Source organism: Tupaia chinensis, unplaced genomic scaffold (genome assembly GCF_000334495.1).
Source record: "Tupaia chinensis unplaced genomic scaffold, TupChi_1.0 Scaffold144276_1, whole genome shotgun sequence".
Lineage (NCBI taxonomy): Eukaryota > Metazoa > Chordata > Mammalia > Scandentia > Tupaiidae > Tupaia > Tupaia belangeri.
Genome location: NW_006204133.1, coordinates 2,404,268 through 2,421,829, shown reverse-complemented (window position 1 = coordinate 2,421,829; position 17,562 = coordinate 2,404,268). Strand labels below are relative to the sequence as shown.

The following is a 17,562-nucleotide window of genomic DNA, read 5'->3' as shown; positions in this document are numbered from 1 at the left end:
TCCCTTGTGGCCCCCATGTCTGCCAGCAGGTGCACGTTGCACACTGCTGACCCGTTGGGGAGCAGCAGTGACTGCCACAGCAAGTGGGAAGGCCCCGCACAGGCAGGTTAGAGAGGAAGGAAGTTTCTCTGGGTGGGACTTGGATAAACGGGCTGCCGTACGGTGGCGGGTGGGGGCGGGGGACCTAGGGCAGGGGGCAGGAAGCAGGGGACACACATGCATGCGCATGTACACACACAGCCCGGACAAGCAGGCAGAGTCCAGAAGGTCGGTAAGCAACAGCCTGAGCTCAGACATCCCAGGGGACGGAAAGACCAGCAGGAGAAGGTCGCCGTGGGTGCGGAAATACTTACAGTCCTCAGGCAGAACTTCCTTAAACTGCTCAAAGTAGGAGTTTAACCGCACCAGACTCTCCACATTGATAACCTCTTGTAAGGACGTATCGCCGAACCTTGGGGGTTGCAAGGGGCCGCCGTTAGTTGCTGGTGTCACTCCTCTAACATGCACAGAGCTGCTCGGGAGCTAACCACAGGGTTTTCTCCCACACCGACCGCGCACTGTCCTCCCCACGCATGAAGTGGTCTCCATGCTGTCGGTAAGTGTTTCAAACACATCTCGTTGGCGGGAACTGGATAAGTGCCTAGGGAATTATCGGAGTCTGCAGCCCAGAGACCAGATGGCCTGCCTTGTGCAGCACACCGTCACCTGTCCTGGCCACTCAGCTCAGGCTCCCAGTGTCCTCCATCTCAGGGGTACTTAGGAGGGGGACGCAGTGGGGCGTGGCCCTGTGAGGACACGGCTGTGCCCTGGAGCCTGGACGTGCTGCCCCTGGGGGCACACTGCATGCTGCAAGGGAGTGTGTGCTGATGCCTAAGCAGGGAGGCTGGGGATGCCACCTACAAGGAAAGGCAAAGCAGTCGATAAAACTGCAGACTTAGGTGGCACGGTGGTTAAGGCACTGGACTCCCATGTGGCCAACCGCTTTTTGAGTCCTGAACCTGGCAGCTTGCCTTCACACTCTTTTTCTTTCTCAATCTCTTTCCTTTTGTCTCTCTCTGGTGAGCACATGTGTCCTATAGCAAATTTTAAAAAGATAATAATAATAAATATTGGATTATCAGAAAAGTCATGATGCATTTTTGCATAGAAAAACATAGAAAGTAAAATAAAACATTAAAAAATAAAGACAGACTCTAGTGCAAGTCCTGGGTTCCTGGCAGGTCTCCACTTCCCTGCTGAGTAGCCTCCTGCACTACAAGCCTCTTTATGGTCTTATGACACCACCCCCATTCTGTGGGTCTCAGCCCTCTGCTCTGCCCCTGGTGCCCACTGTGGCACCTACTCCCTTGGGGTCATCCTGACCCTAGGCTGTGGGTGCCTGCTCTGTAATCTCTCCTCAGCTCACCAGACGAACAAAGCCGAGAGCCTGCAGTCGATCTCTCCTCAGCTCACCAGACGAACAAAGCCCAGAGCCAGGAGTCACCAGCCCTCCTCCTCCCCTCCAGTCCCTCTGCTCGCTGCATCCAGCCCTGGCTCAGCCCCTTCCGGAAGCTGCTCTGACAGTCATGGGGTCCAGGTAGAGGGTGCGTCATTCTCCTCCCGTGACCTGCCCACTCCCTTCAAGTGGGCTCCTCTCTGCTTTCACCATGGTGGGTTCTGCTTCCCGGGCTGCACTCTCAGCCCAAGCCCAGCTCACCATCTGCCCCTAAATCGACCCTTTTCTGGGTTGGAGTTCATTGGCCCTGACCGCTCACTCACCGGTCTCAAAGTCTGGGTCTGTCTATTCACTTCACGTTCTCAGCCCAACTGGAGACCAAGCCCTTTTCTTCATGTTTCTCCTGCCTGTCCCTCCCCTACACACTTCTGCCCTGAGCCAGGTCGCTGCTGGGGCCTGGACTCTTTCTAGCAACCTCCTTCTGACACTTGACCCCTCACGTCCTTTTGGCACACAGTCAGCAAAACAACCAACCACCATGTCCATCTGACTGTGTCCTGCCCTCTGAATCGTGTTCACAGCACAGGCGCAGGGCATGCTCCGGCCCTCTGAGGCACTCTGCAATGCTTGCCAGCACCCACTCTGTGTCCTAATTGGGGGCCCCGTACCGAGGAGCCCATGGGCACTAACCACTGGGTTCGCGGGCTCAGCGAGTATGATGCACCATCCTGGGACCAGCTTTTCTTGACAGCATGAACGGATACGGTATCACAGAAACGACTTTCACTGACTTGTAGAAGGCCATTATAGGCTATGCACACCCAGCTGACCACTTTCACTCCACACACACGTGTGCAGACACACATACACGTGGGGACACCTTGCTCTTCCCTGCTGTGCAGCAAGTGGTCCCGGAGGGGGTTTTCAAGGCAGGACTCAGCCTGGCACATGGGGCCTCTCCACTCTCACCACTGCTGATCCCTGCCTGAAACTGGGTGCCCCTGGGTCCCGCCAGGCCTTTACGGAGTCTGAGGCTTCAGACAACCAGTTTCTCCTTTACCTCATCTAGCTGTTCAAAGCTGTCCTGGCTGGCCACTGGTGGTGTGGTGGTTAAGGCAACTAGATCCCACATGGTCAACTCTGCAGTTTGAGTCCCGGACACAGTGGCTTAAAAAACAAGTGTGTGTGCATCCAAAATTCTGAAAGAATGATGGAGAAGGGATTGCAGTGTGGCAACCCCCCGGAGGGGAGTGGCTTCTCACTCTCCTTTCTCTCTCTGGCGAACGCACTTGCCCTATAGTGAAACTAAAAACGAAACCAAAACCAAAACACTACTTTGGGCCCACCGCGATGGCAATGACGCAGGCAGAGGGAACGCTGCCGCACCGCGTTAAGTCTGTACCCCGGTCTACCTCTACATGCTGGGGGCACCCACAGGTGTACCCATGATCCTGGCTGGAGATGGATCGCAGCATGAAGTCCCTCTTGAGGGTGCCTGTCTCTTTCTCTCTCTCTCAAAGAAAGTAAATTTTAATAGCTGGCCCTATAGTCTAGTGGTTAAGGGAGCCTGAACCCACATGGCCGACGGCAGTTCAAATCCTGGTCGTGGTGGCTAAAGAAAACATGCTGGGTATGTGTGTACGCCCCAAATCCAACAGGATGGAGAAGATGGAGGAGAGAGATTGTGGCAGAGGGAGACTTCCTCTCTCTCTCCCTGGTGAATGCACATACTTCTAGCAATTAAAATAAATGAAAACCAAAAAAAAAAAAGCACGACAACGTCCACTCCCTCTGGGAAGCCCTCGCAGACCCTCTTGGTGCTCGCTGGGCCTTCCTGGGAGCCCCTAACTCCCTGCACTGATCTTTTCACTGTGTCCACTGCTCTCTCCCCCACCGCCGAGTCTCTGAGACATCTTTGTGTCCACAGCCTCAAAGGAAGCCAGGAACAGAGCCACACTGAAAGAGTGCTGGCCAAAGGCATGGTGACGACGTCCGTACAGCACGCCGCCTGGCAGGGTGCACCTTCTACGTCATCCCCGGGCCCCGCAGCCTGCGAGGCCGGACGCACCTCTCGGCCAGCGTCTGCTGCTCGTTGATGCCCACGTTGAAGAGCACGGGCTGCACGCGCAGCAGCATGCCGCTCTGGATCTCCCGGGGCAGGGCGTCGAACAGCGGGCCTGGCAGAGGGATCCGCACGTTAAAGCCATCGCTGGAGGAGAGCAGAGAGGAAGGCAGGGTGAGGCCAGGGACCCTAGGGGACCGGGAGGGACAGTGCACACCAGGTGGCAGCCTGCACTGGCCCTCCAGCTCAGTGATGCCCAGACCACAGCTCGCGGACTTTCAAGGAGGGATGAAATGAACGTAGGTGGCTGTGAGCAGTGTTCCTGACCAAGTGTAATAGAAAAGCAACTCAGGGCCAGCAGGTGGCATGGACATTAAGGCAGCTAGAGCCCACATAGCCAAGTGAGTTCAAGTCCCAGATCCAGCAGCTTGAAAATTACAGCAGTGTGTGTGCGTGTGCCCCAACTCTGAGAAGAGAACGGAGCAGAAGGGACCACGGATGGCACGGCCCTGCCCCCGAGAGTGATTTCTCACTTCCTCGCTCTCTCTCTTTCTCTCTGTCTCCCTCTGGTGAGTGCACGCGCCCTATACAGAGTGAAAAAATAAAGAAGAGCTGCCCAGCTGTGGCGGCACAAGTGGAAGGGTGTCACCATGAGACACTGCAGCCACATGGGAGGCCCAGGTTCAGCTCCAAGGTCAACCTGAACATGCTGGGTGTGGCCCACACGTGGCCCAGGGGGCTGAGGGAGGATCACGGTGTGGCAAGACTCCATCGGAGGGCCCTGTCTGTCCTGCTCCCTTTCTCCCTGTCATGAAGTAAATACATAAATAAATAAACGAACGTAAGGGACCAGCAGATGGCGTAGCAGTTACATCGCTGGACTCCCACATGGCCGTCTGTGGTTCAAGTCCCAGACCCCATGGCTTGAAAATCACGCCAGTGCATATGTGTGTGTGTGCCCAAGATCCTGGGAGGAGAATGGAGAAGAAGGGATTGTGGCATCTCCCCTGGGAGGTGGGGAGGTGACTGCTCGCTTTCTGTTTCTCCGTCTCTCCAGCGAGCACATGCACCCTATAGCAAAAATATCTCTTTACATAAATAAATAAATAACCTTAAAAAAAAAAAAAGGAGGAGGAGGATGTACCCCATGGGACAAACATAAAGGGAAACCACTGCTCTGGTGCGGAGAATTTGAAACATGTGTTCCTACCGATTTCCTGTGATGACGGGCAGCATGTCAGTTGATGCGCTAGATGAGGCCTGGGTGACTTTGAAGGTCACATTCCTCAAGTCCATGATCCCAAGGCTCATGTCCTCCAGCATCGCCAGCTCCTCACCTGCACGCAAGGGAGGGGAGGGGCTGTCAGGCGGAGGGGGTTGTGAGGTGGCTGAAGCAGAGGGGGTCCTGCCAGGCTCCCTGTGGGCCCGGGGAGCGAGGTGCAGATGAAGCCTACGGTGGCATGGTGCTCTCAGAGACCCTTCCCCTGGGCTGTTCTCCATGAGGGAACAATGCTGCTGAAATCGCACAGCCACATTAGAAATGCAGCCAGTGGGAACAGGCACCATCCTCCCAACGCCTTCTTCGTTGGGCACAGGACTGTGGGGAGGCAGACAGAAAGACGGAACCCAGTAAGCAAAGCTGGTTCTTTAAAAACAGGGAGAGACAGGAAAACGGTAGGTGCGGCTAGATCCTCTCATTACACAGGGCTCGCTATCTGTTTAGTGTCCTACATCTCCAAGAGTCCCAAGTATTTTTTAAACTGGTCTGGGCTAGTTCCATGGCCAGGTGGTTAAGGTGGCTGGATCCCACATGGCCAACCCTACAGTGTGAGTCCTGAACCTGGCAGCTTGAGAAACACACCAGGCATGTATGCGCCCGCAACCCTGAAAGGAGGAAAGAGAGAAAGGACTGCAGCAAAACACGCCCCGCGAGGGGTGCTTTCTCTCTCTCTCTGTTTCTCTTTGGCAAGCGCACACGATCTCTGGCAAAGATATATATACTTTTAAAGAAGTGTCCATTTTCAGGGTCAGCAGGTGGCATGGTGGTGAAGGTGCTGGACTCCCACCTGGCTGACTGCAGTTTGAGTCTTGGGCCTGGCATCCTGAAAATCTCACAGGACGGACCACCCTGGTGGGTCATTTCACACTTTCCCTGTCTCTCTCCAGTGAGTGCGTACGCCCTATGGCAAAAACCTAAAAGAAAGGTCCGTTTTCACCTTCTCAGAAGAAATAGTCAATAAAAAGAAAACAAGGGTATGGAGAAGAGAGCCTATTTGCAGAACAACTCAAAAATATCTATCATATTCTGAGACATTCCTGCCCTTTGACCCAGCAACTCGCTGGGTCAACCAACCTAGGAAGTTGGTGGCTGCAGGAACGGGCTCGCGAGTGCCTTGTGCCCAGGGGTCCCCCAGCCCTGGTTTAATAGGAACGATTCAGAAACAACCCAAGCGTGCTGTAGGAAGTCACTGGCTAGATCATTGTCATCCAGACTGAGGGAAAATCGAGTTGCATAACAAACGCCAGCAGAGCCGAGCCGTGTAACGGCGGGGGACCTCCCCTCGGCCTCGGCCTCGCTGTGTGCTCTGGTGACGTCTGGATCTACTCAGCCGGCACAGGTTGCCTGTGTGACAACAAAGCCTCCCAAGGAAGGAGGGAAGGGGCAGGGGAAGTGCTGCTCCTGACCCCATCGAGGGGCAGGCCGCCGCCTCACCGTAGGTGCTGAGCAGGCTCTCGAACTGCGCCAGCAGCCCGATGGTGTAGAGCTGCCGCAGGAAGCCGTCGTCGTGCAGGCAGTTCCTCAGCTTGATGATGAAGCCGCAGATGAGAGCAGTGAGCTGGGGGCGAGGGGGCTCCGCGTGAGGTGCTTGTGGGGACAGACACTTGTTCACCGAGCAGCAGGCACGGTGTGCAGCCCGGGCCCGGGTCCCTGTGCCTCCATTGCTCAGAAGGGCTTCAGCAACACCTCCATGGGGCTTCAGGGCTGGGAGCCTGGGGAGCGGGCAGCCACCTGGCTCCAGGCCACAGGGAGCAGAGGCCACAGGGAGGATGTGAACGCTCTGGGCTTACAGCTCCCGTGGCTCCCAAAGACGGGTGTGGTTCTGGCTCAGCTTCTGACCTGACCTGCCGGGGTTATTCTTGGGCTGGGATTTTCTGGAAGCCCAGAATCAATTCCCCAAAGTGAAAGGGTCTGTCTACTCACAGATCTATGCCAGCTCTGGCTGGAAACAGCTGTGACAACAAAGAACAGAAACGCCAGAGAGCAGCACCATTCAAAGTTTCCTCAGTGGGAGATTTTCGGTGGGATGAAACGGGCCTTGCTGGGGCGGGAGGGAAACTGCAGAGAGCAGTCCCACCTATAACACCATTCGCTTCACTAATGTGGTGACTGACTTCTACTACACTTGTGACATTCGTCCCAACACTTCACTGCTGTGAAGGCAGCAGAAATAATGAAGATGGAGTTGTGCGGTGAGTCGCAGAACCGCGGCACCTGCTGTTCGTGAACAGAACTGAGCGCGCTCGGGGCCAATGCTGCGCTGCCCCCGCTAAACTCCTTTGTCAGAAAAGGGCAGCGGAGAGGTCCGAGTGGCCACAACCCGCTCTCCCTGGTGCGGGACCAGCAGATGCTGTCAGCACCCTTTCTTCAGGGAAGAACAAATCCTTCTTGATGGAGGGAAGACATTTCAACCTCCCTGGGTCAGAATCTAGACTTCTCTGCTATGTGACTGTAAAAGCAACAGGCATGGGCCAGCCCTTGGTTTGGTGGTTAAAGAGGCTGGATCCCACATGGCTGACCATACAGTTCTAGTCCTGAACCTGGCAGCTTGAGAAAAACATGCCAGGTCCACGTGTGTGCATGCCCAAGATGCCGAAAGGAGAGAAATGGAGGAGAAGGGGTTGCATTTCGACTATCCCTGTGGGGATGCTCTCTCATTTTCCCTGTCTGTCTCTGGTGAGTGCACGTGCCCTCCAGCAAGTTAAAATAAATAAATAAATACAATAAAAGCAACGGGCAGGAGAAAACACAGCCACCTGTGGTTTTGCACAGGGGACAGGAGTGGGTGAGGGGGGAAGCAGGGGGCCCTGGCCTCCCTCGGGGACTCCCAGCTTACGGTCTGGCAGAAGACCACGTCGCGGCGGTACTGCAGGCTCAGGTAGGTGGCGATGGTGGGAGCGCTATCCTGCATGAGCAGGAAGACCATTGCTTTCTTGGCTTTGTCACTCATCATGGCCACGCAGTCCGTGAGGGTGGTCAGCAGCGGATAGAGGGCCTCGCTCCATTCCCCTGGGCCACGCGAAGGAGTCATGAGAGTTAAAGGAAATATTTCAGAATTAGGTTCTAGAGATTTAACAAGTCACCCGTCCCCTAACCATGGTACTGCACACCCCCCCCATTGTTCCTTTGCATCTTCTAACCAGTCCAGGCCCCGGTCCAGGGCTGACATCAAGTTCTGCCTGGCACCACTGGGTCACTAACCCTGTAGCCTGAGTCTTTCCAGTAACCGCAGGCCTCAGCCCTACTCCCACCCACTGATGCCTGCCTGGTCTTCTGGAGCTACTGCGGACACCATGGGCAAGTACTCCAGATCACAGCTTCAGAGGGAGACTATAGCTTCGGCCGGTCATGGCAAGGCCACTAAGTGATTCTGTCTGCGGCGGCCAATCTCCTCCCACAGCTCCATGGCCCCTCCACCCAGGGACAGAAGGATGCTCAGGAAAGTCGTCTGGTATCTCACTTCTCAGGCCCAGGAAGGGAGGCAGAGACCACCGTCCTCTGGAGCAAAGGGCTGGTTCTGCCCGAGGCAGCCTGTGTGCCCCCTTCCACGCCTGAAGGGCCGTTCTCGGCTCTGCGTCCCCTCTGTGTGCTCACTTTCTCCCCCACCCCCGATTCTCTATTTCTAGCTGGGTTTTCTTTTAGAAATATGAGGAATCTTTGTGCACCAAAACAACTTTTAAAAAATAAAACCTTGAGGGAGAAAAACAGCGTGAAGGGTAGCTTTGCCTTTGTGGTTTTTTTCTTTCCTATGTAGAAGATATTTAAGAGAGAAGACATGCCCTCATCAGTTATATTTTTAACAGGTCACCGAACCCAGAAAAAGGCATTTGGTCATCACCACTTTGTGGGCCCGCTACACCAAACACAGAAGACATGCCCTCATCAGTTATATTTTTAATAGGTCACCGAACCCAGAAATAGGCATTTAGTCATCACCACTTTGTGGGCCCGCCACACCAAACATGGTGAGAGGCAGTGGAGCGAGGCCCGGGCAGCGCTCGCCCACGAAGCACGAGGGTGTGAGCCAAGGGAGACCCCAGACCTGTCACTGCACTTGGGGAAGGCTGTGGGCTGACGGGAGCAGGGCGGTGGCCAGAGGGTGGCCTCTGTCTAAGACAGACAGAACCTAAAAGACAGGGAGAAGGAGCTCGGCTCTTCCCAACGGCATAGCTAGCAGTTCGCAGAGAAACAGAGGACGACCCAAACCACACGGTCGGTCCCCGTGCTCAGTGTGGTGAGGGTGGACTTCTAAGCACATGGAGCCGCTCGGAAGCTGGAAACGATCTAACTGTATATGGAGAGAGTCTACGTGGACAGGAGTTTATGTCTGTAATGGAAAAAAGCGGGTCTAAATTTAGAAAATCTAGAGCAGAGAGGTTTTAGCAAATAAATCATAGTGACAAAGAACAGTAGGCATGGAAAGTATGAGTCAGGCCCAGTGGCCCCAGCCACACCCTTCTAGGCCCTTCTAGGTAAAACGGGAAAGCAGCCTGAGGCGCGGCCCAGGTCTCATCCTTCCTCTAAAATTCTCAGATCGTGGTTTTGTTCCCTGGAAGAACTCGGCTGAAAGCGTGTTTTGTCTATCAAAAAAGCCAAAGACAGTTCGGCTGTACTTGCCGTGTGATTTAGAGAAAGGCAAGCAGTCATTAAGACTGTTCTCCACTGGGACCAGCTGTTGGTGTAATGGCTGTGTGGCTGGTCTCCCATGTGGTCGACCGCGGTTCAAGTCCTGGACCCGGTGGCTTAAACTCACGCCAGGCACATGTGTGGGCGTGCCGAGGATCCCAAGAGGAGAATGGAGGAGAAGGGATTGTGGCATGGCCATCCCCCCTGGGGGGTGATTTCTCACTTTTTGTCTCTCTGTCTCTCTCTGTCTTTCTGCCTAGCATGTGCACCCTTCCCCCCCCCAAAAAAAAAAACTGTTCTCCACTAAAAATAAATGCTCTTGGAACAAATGTCATCAATTCTACTGTGCTTTTCTGCTTATCATTTATATACATGGAAAATTAATATGCTCATGGTCATTTTAACCTGAAAATCATCAAAATACATGAGGGAATGTCCAAAGCTCTGTGGAAAAACAGAATTAAAGTGTAAGTTTATCTTGATGTAAAAAAAAAAAAAATTGAAATCCATGCATAGCTTTTTCATAAATGCATTTTCCATAAACTTTTTGAAGACTCCTTATATAAATGGCCTTATTTGACCAAGCAAGCCTCTTCACACAACTTTTTCCCGTTGCTCATTTATCTTTGAATGAAATTCATACAAGAATGACTGCTTTGTTTCACGAGGAGAAACAAAAGAAAAAAATTTGCATTATAGGAAGAGTGGCTAAAAAGCACATGGAAGATAATTCCAGAGGAGAGGCAATGGCCTGCCTGGAGACGGGCTCAGCTGTCTGGGTGGCTCAAGGTCAAGAGCATGGACCTCCACTTAGGCAACACTGGCCAGTACTTCACCTTGTAGCCATTCCCTCATCTGCTTCATAGACAGGTTTACGATACAGGGAAGAAAACGGGCTGGGAGAGGCTGACGTCTGTAGAGTCAGATGGGCTCTGAACTCCATGCTGTCTCTGCCAGTGTTGGACAGTGTCTGCTGAGGAGAGGGTACACCACTTCAGTAGGAGAAATGAGCCATAATGTTTACCAACAAAATGCAATTCATGGGCAGTCACATTATTTCTCGTCAAGTAAAGGCATCTGGGATGCTGGAGTGGAAGAGTTCATACTCTGCTACTGTTGTTGAAAAAGCCTTGCTATGAAAAAAAAATCAGTTCAACTAAGGGTGTCTTCAGTGACGTGGCTGACCCACTTTTGGGTAACACGGTTAGCTAAAGCCACACTATTTCAGATCATTTCCAAGGGCTCTTTCAAATCCATAGCCTGCATTTCTTTTTTCATTAGTAGTGCAGGGAAGGAGGAAGAGAAGGGGGTAGAGAGAAAGCGTGTGTGTGTATATGAAGAGTGTGTGTGTATATGTCTGTGAACCCAGATTAAGTAGAGTTATGCAGGAGGAGCCAAAGGATCTCCTAGCAGGGTGCCAGTTAAGTCCACTTAGCATCGACTGTGGAAAAGCCACCAGCACATCTAGAAATGAAATAGCCCATATTAAACAAGAGAAGTGCATTGCCTGGATGCTGCCTGGGAACCCACTGGACTTCCTAAGGTTCTACACACTTCGGGAAGCCCAGAGTTGAGAACCCTGACCTTCTAGGGGGCGGGGTATGGCCCTGGGCTTCCCCATCACTGAGGCTCCAGACCTACTGGCTAAGCCTGTAGCACTGGCCTGCTGTGGAGGTAAGCTGAAGAGGACAAGAAATCTGCTGACAGACAACAAGGCTGAGGAGAGGCGATGGGGTCCTCGGGTCACACGAAGAGCCGCCACAGTGAGCAGGCTCTTACGCTGAGTGAGGAGGCAGCGTTCCCAACTGGTGGGGCAGCCCGGGAACCTCACATCACCAGCTTGCTGCACTGTGGGTATAAAGCAAGGGTCCTACTATCTCATATTTATATCCAATCAGAAGTAGGCAGTCATGGGAACCAGCAGTTGGCGTAATGGCTATGTCGCTGGACTCCCACGTAGTCGACCGCAGTTCGCGTCCCTGACCCAGTGGCTTAAAACTCACGCCAGGCGCGTGTGTGTGCGTGCCCAAGATCCCGAGAGGAGAATGGAGGAGATGGGACTGCAGCGTCACCATCCCCGCTGGGGGGTGATTTCTTTCTCTGTCTATCTGGCGAGTGCACGCGCCCTATAGCGAAAACCTCTCAAAAACAAACAAACAAACAAACAAAAAAAAGAAGTAGGCAGTCATTAGACTGATCACATGACTAGTTTTTAGAGTTTAATAAAACAAGCAGGGCCAGTCAGTGGCATGGTGGTTAAGGCAGCTGGATCCCACATGGCTGACTGCATAGTTTGAGTACCAACCTGGTGACTTGAAAAACTCGCCAGGCACATGTGTGTGCATGCCCAAAATCCCGAGAGGAGAAAGGAGAAGGGACTGTAGTATGGCCAGCCTCCTGGGATGATTTCTTACTACCCCCTCTAGTGAGAACACATGCCCTATGGCAAAAAATAAAAATATAAAGCGGGGCTGGGAAGGAGGAAAAGCAAAAGAAAACAAGCAAGCGAGCCATTTAGGAAGCTCATTCTCTTGCTGGGAAAACTGTAAGCCATATCCAGAAAACTGAACGTAAACTAGATCAGGGGTCAGCATTCTTTTTCCGGAAAGGCCTAGACAGTTAATATTTCAGGCTTTGCAGGCCACAGGGTCTCTGTCAAACTAGCTCAACTCTGGGACTGCCAAATGACAGAAGCCCCGGGCAGTGCATGAACAGGTGGGCCTGACTGGTTTGTGTAGACAGGGTTTGGCCAAGAGCGGCGGTTCGCCAACCTCTGAACTAGAACTATCAATGCTGGTTTCTCCATGCAAACGAGGCAGGAAGAGTCCACTTCTCGCACTAACTCCAGCGGAGGCCTGTCAGAGCCACATGCAGACTTGGAAGCGAGGCTGCCGCATGGCTTGGGTGGACCCACACTACCTGACGGTGTCCTCAGAGTAACGCGTGCGGGCTCGAATGAACACACGGGAAGAGCCCCTTGCGAATGTGCACCCTCTAAGTCAGCTCACCCACTTCAGGAAGCCCCATCTACTCATCAACATTAACCATCTGAAAAGCTTTTAGAATGTAAAAGTTAAAAGAAAAAAGAAAGAAAGAAATAAAGAAAGAAAGAAAAGAAAACATGTCCAGCCCAGCCCACAATCCGCTGGGCCTAAGTGACCCACTGTTCCCTCACCAAACCTATGAAAACTTCCATGTGACTCCAGGGAAGGAGGTCCCGAGAGACTTTCCCACTCGAAACAAAGGGTCATCTCTGACCTTCGTGTTAAAGAGGCATCGGCTGGAGCCTTGAATGGAAACACGTACCTGGACTGGACTCTTCAGGAGGGGGGCTGCCATCTGCACAGAAATGGAGGGCAACACGGATGATTAAGGAGCAGCACACAGTTAAACACGAGCGAGAGTCTCCGAGCAGCTGAGTCCACAGCTTGTCGGAAGGCAGCTAAACCAGAGAAACGGCCTGGTGCCTGTTGCCTCTTCCCCAGCACTCTGGCTGCTCGGAGCAGCCGGGCGGTCTCGGTGGTGACAGCACCAGATCCGCCAGCACAAACATTCATATTGCTAGGACTTCCACATCCAAGGCTCTTTGGGACGAGCAACTCCCATGTTACAATGTGATCGTGCTGGGAAAAAGCGAATCACATTGTAGTGGCGGAGCCCCATGCTGGCCCAGGGCACCTGGAAGCACGCTTACTGGGCGAGAGCCTAACCAGCAGAGGGGGGCTCCCAAGTCAGAGCCCGCCGCCCTGACTCCTGAGGGCCAGGGCTCAAGAGCCACGGCTGGGGCCCACCATGGCGACAACAGTAATGAAACCAGCACACCAAGAAGCGGGTGTGAAGCCCATCTTCAAAATTTAAGCCGAATACAAAGAATTTGGTGATTTGGGCCAAGTCTCCAATTAGAATGTCTCTCTGGCATCAGAGAACACAAATTTTGATACCATTTTACCTAGAGTCACACCGGGACCTACGCATTGCAATGTCACCTTTCCCTTTAAAAACTCTGCGGGACCTAGGAAACTGCCCTCTGAGAGAACGCAAATCTGAAAAGAGACCGTGGGAGCATAAGTTGATATTGCATCTAAACTTTTAGGTTCAAGAAATGTCTTTGGAATACTGAACCAGGAACAGCCCGAACCAGCTTCAGAGACTTTTACCACCTGTGCTGTCCAGAAGGGAGTGGTGAGGGGTCCTTCCTCTCTGCTCTCTACTCATCCTGGGAATGACTTCCACGGGCAAAGGGGATAGAAAATATTAAGGCCTCTTTAAGTTGAGGAGTTGGACTCGTTCGTCTGAACTCCAATGTCCTGAGACCAGCCAGCCAACAAAGACGGAGGCGCCCAGGGGCGTGAAGTGGCTCTTAAACTTGAGTCCGCACAATCAGGATGATCTCTGCCCTGGGAAGCGCAGGTTCCGCCTCCCTGTAAGCCCTTCTCTGGGATTTCCAGTTTAGGAATGACAGCAAGGTCTGGGAGCCTGTTCTATGAGCTTCTGTTCTGATCCCGAACAGCTGATTTGGGACTGGCCCCGTGAAGGCATCGGGGATTGAAGCCACTTTGCTCAATTAAATTCATTCTCAATCCAAGGGAAGGGCTCTTGTCCACACTCCTGGACCAGTTTGTAATTCGTCTCAGAGCCCAGAGTCCCCTGAACTGTGATGATCATGATGGACCTCCTCTCCATGCACATGGAAATTTCAGCACATACGCCGTGGGTACATGGACCTGGGGGGCATCCAGAGACCCCAGGTGAAGGAAAACCTGGTCTCTGGGTATCAGGAGACAGGGAAGGGAGCCCCGAGTCCTGGTGTGCAAAGGCAGTGTGCCTGGGCAGGTGGGGGTGCAGGAGGGGTGTGGGCACCGTGGGGAAACCGGGAGGAGAGACGCTTCAGAGGAGCCCCTGTCATTTTAGCTGGCAGGGACTTGGTCAGTGGGTCCCCTCCCAGAACCCTGTCTTAGGTGACCCATCTGCCAGGCAGGGCTCTGATTAATTCTCCGGGGGAGTGAGCTAGGAGTCAGGACAGCTCCTCGGTGACTGACGAGTGCTAAGGACTCGGGACAGGGTCGAGAACTGGAATGAAAGGGATGCTGCCTTTCAAAGCAGTACAGCGGAGTCCTCAGAGGACCAATAAGCTCACTGGTCAAAAGTACTGCCCCAGTGACTTGGAACGTATGAAAAGTCACGGCAGAGGCAAGCTCTGAACCTGGACAATCTGCCCCACGGTCTGGCTCTTCTGATGCTCCCGATCACAGCGAGGTGGGAACAGCTTCCTGGCTATGCTAAGGACGTCTAAGTCAGGGGCCACCCACAGTTAGCTGAGTGGCGCATGGTTTCAAGCATGTCTGGTACCAATCAGCAGTTAGGTTCTCTCAGCATAAGCTTCGTATCCCTATTATTCCAACAGACGTTTTTATGGCACATTCAGTTATAATGACCCTAAGAAACAGTCCTCAGTAACTTTCAAACTAAATTTAAAGTTGCCTGTGTTTAAACAATGTAAGATTTGCCTCAGAAAAGAGGACACTTAAGTTTATGTATATAAAAACAACAGCTGATTAAAGAAACTCTTGCATTTAAAAAAAATCCAACACATTACTCATTTTATATCTTCAGAAAAACTTTAAAATTATAAACAAGAAACTATTAAAGAGAAATAAATAAGGACCAGTTGGTACATTTTTAAAACAAACACAATACACATTAAAGAAAAAAACAAAACCACAAACAGGGACAAAGTATTTCTGTGACTCAATCACAGGGTTGGAGAAGCTAAACTATAACCCCCTAAGGATGGAGAAGTGGATGACGTGAATGCTATTGGAACACAGACTCGAGTGACAGAGCCCTGGACAGACTGCAGGCAGACCGCAGAGATAAAGGGCCTCTTACAAACAGAAGTACTCATCAAGGGGCTCTGACAAAGGACCGTGATTCCGCCTTGAATAAAAATCACCCAGTTCGGAATGTAAAAGCTCTCATCCTATGAAGCCTACGTCTGGCACCTCTGGCCCTCACTACAGTTTAAAGCTCCCAAAGAAGAAAGAGGAGGCAGAGTGGTGTCTATAGCCTGGTCTCAGCTGCCTGGCCTATAACCCTTTCCAGCTCTTACCAGGAAGGGCAGGGGAGACCTGGGCCGCAGGGACCTCTCAGAGCACACTGACTTAGGAAGCACGGTACCCCGCTTTCAGGCTACAGGCAGGGCACTGTGCTCTGTGTCTCTGCAGAGAGAAGACTGTTTCTGAAGCGTGCTACTTCAGGCCAACAACCTACTGTCTACAGTCCTGGAGGGTGGTGCCGAACGGAGAAACCTCACTCGGCCTCCAGAGGCCCAGGAATGGAGTTCTAGTATCTAACTTACCAAGCCCAATGCAGCATGGCTCTGCTGGAAGAGCATGCCCAGCCACTGGCACCAGCCTGTACACAAGTCTGCTGGGCCTGCTGACGGCCCTTGTCCGGCTGTGTCTCCACACGACTCACCTTTGCCTTCATCCCATCAGTTCCTGATGCAACATATGATCGCATCAGAAAGGCATCTGCATCCCAGCCTCCTTTGGGTTCTCAGATTAGTCTACAAACCTGAAAAGCCCAGGAGCCAAGCCCTTACTGCCACAACAGGGTGACCCAGGAGGGCTGTGAGTCTGCCCTCTGGTGCAGATGCAGATCCCGCATGGGCTCCAGATGCATGGAGAGAAGGCCGGAGCCTCTGCTCTGTAAGCTCAGACACCCCCGCTCAGCCTGAAGCCCTCCCTGCAGTCTGCATGGGGGCAGGGCACACAGAGACAAAGACGCAGATGAACAGAAGTGATGCAGCACGAGGTGGAGCTCAGCGCATGGGGAGCCATGGATGCATACGCACGTGTGGTCGGATGAGGATGGCATGCAGCAGAGGGCACGGTGGAGGGGCATGGCGAGGAGGGGGCATCACAGAAGGGGTCTTCCGGTCTGATCCAGTAGGCGTGGCTGTTGCGGTTACCTTTCTTGCTGGTGCAGCTGCCTGCGCAGGGGAAGACATCCTCGCAGCCCTCGCCGTGCAGCCGCTCCTTCTGCAGCAGCTTGTCCACGCGCTGGATGATGCACTCCAGGCTCTTGTCGACGTTCAGCCACACTTTCTCCTTCCAATCAAAGGGCCCGTTTGGGTCAGCTTTCCCAGTGGAAAACAGAACAGAACACAGACCAGACCACCCTCCGCTGAGCCCTACCCCCACCACCATGCTCGGAAAACACCGCAGGTTTAGAGCAAGATGACTTCCCACTCCCCATTCACATCTGCTTTGCAAAGACCAGTATTTGTGGTCACCATCTGCTGGTAAGCCATAGAGGATGGGGGCTTCTCGGTGCTTCCATGGCCCAAGGAGCTCTGGGCCCTCTCCCTTCCTCACACCCACCACAACCACTGCACACAGAGGGCACGGGGTTGCTTTCTGATGGAAGGGAGCGGAAACCACTGGTCATTCGGGGTGGGGGAAGGGGAGGTGGGGGGAGCTGGGCGTGATCTGCAGAGACTGGCAGAGGCCACAGGGTGCCAGAGCTCAGGACCACTGTGCAGTGCTCAGTAACACAGTGCTTCACAGAGTGAGGCCTCTAGGCAGCAGCCACAGCCGAATGACAAAAACGCGTTGTACCATTTGTAACCCTATCGAGACACACAGGCCCTGCCTTCTGGGTTGCTCTGTGAGAAGCAATCGTGCCATGTAACCTCAGGGTTGGCTGCTCCAAAGTCCTCACACAGCTGCCCTAGCTCCTGGGCTCCCCCTTCTCCAAAAGTACAGACAGCCCAGAGGGCTCTTGGGAGAGCCCTGAGCACACAGGAGAACCCTCGCTGGCCTCAGGAAACCAGGCAGACACAGGATGGAGATGCCTCACAGGGCCTGGGCCCGGGGGGAGATCTCGCCTCCCAGTTAGCCAGGTCTGGAGCTGGCCATGCTGTCCTGCAGTCCTGCTCGCATATGAACACAGACGTGAAAACAGCCCCCTCCCACATCAGGTGGCCCAGGAGCCATGTGGGAAGGGAACCAGGAGCCTGCTCACCAAGGAGCCACCCCTGAGGCACGGAGAGTGGAGGAGACTGGCCACGGCCTTCACAGTATTTCCCCTAGCCGAGCAGCAGGAAGACGGGCAGCGGGCAGCACAGACTCACCCACTCCTCTTCGTGCCAGTCCA

The 17,562-nt window shown here is 53.4% G+C and overlaps 1 protein-coding gene across 1 annotated transcript in view; it reads right to left on the bottom strand.

Annotated features, from left to right (window-relative positions):
* The window catches only part of INPP4A (inositol polyphosphate-4-phosphatase type I A), a gene marked incomplete in the record, with an annotated part of 166,232 nt that overhangs the window by 20,541 nt on the left and 128,129 nt on the right, over positions 1–17,562 (bottom strand). Inside the window, 7 exon segments of the mRNA XM_027767516.1 lie at positions 354–451; positions 3,504–3,644; positions 4,708–4,834; positions 6,211–6,334; positions 7,613–7,785; positions 12,709–12,741; positions 16,259–16,514. Coding sequence (XP_027623317.1) covers positions 354–451; positions 3,504–3,644; positions 4,708–4,834; positions 6,211–6,334; positions 7,613–7,785; positions 12,709–12,741; positions 16,259–16,514 — 952 coding nt within the window.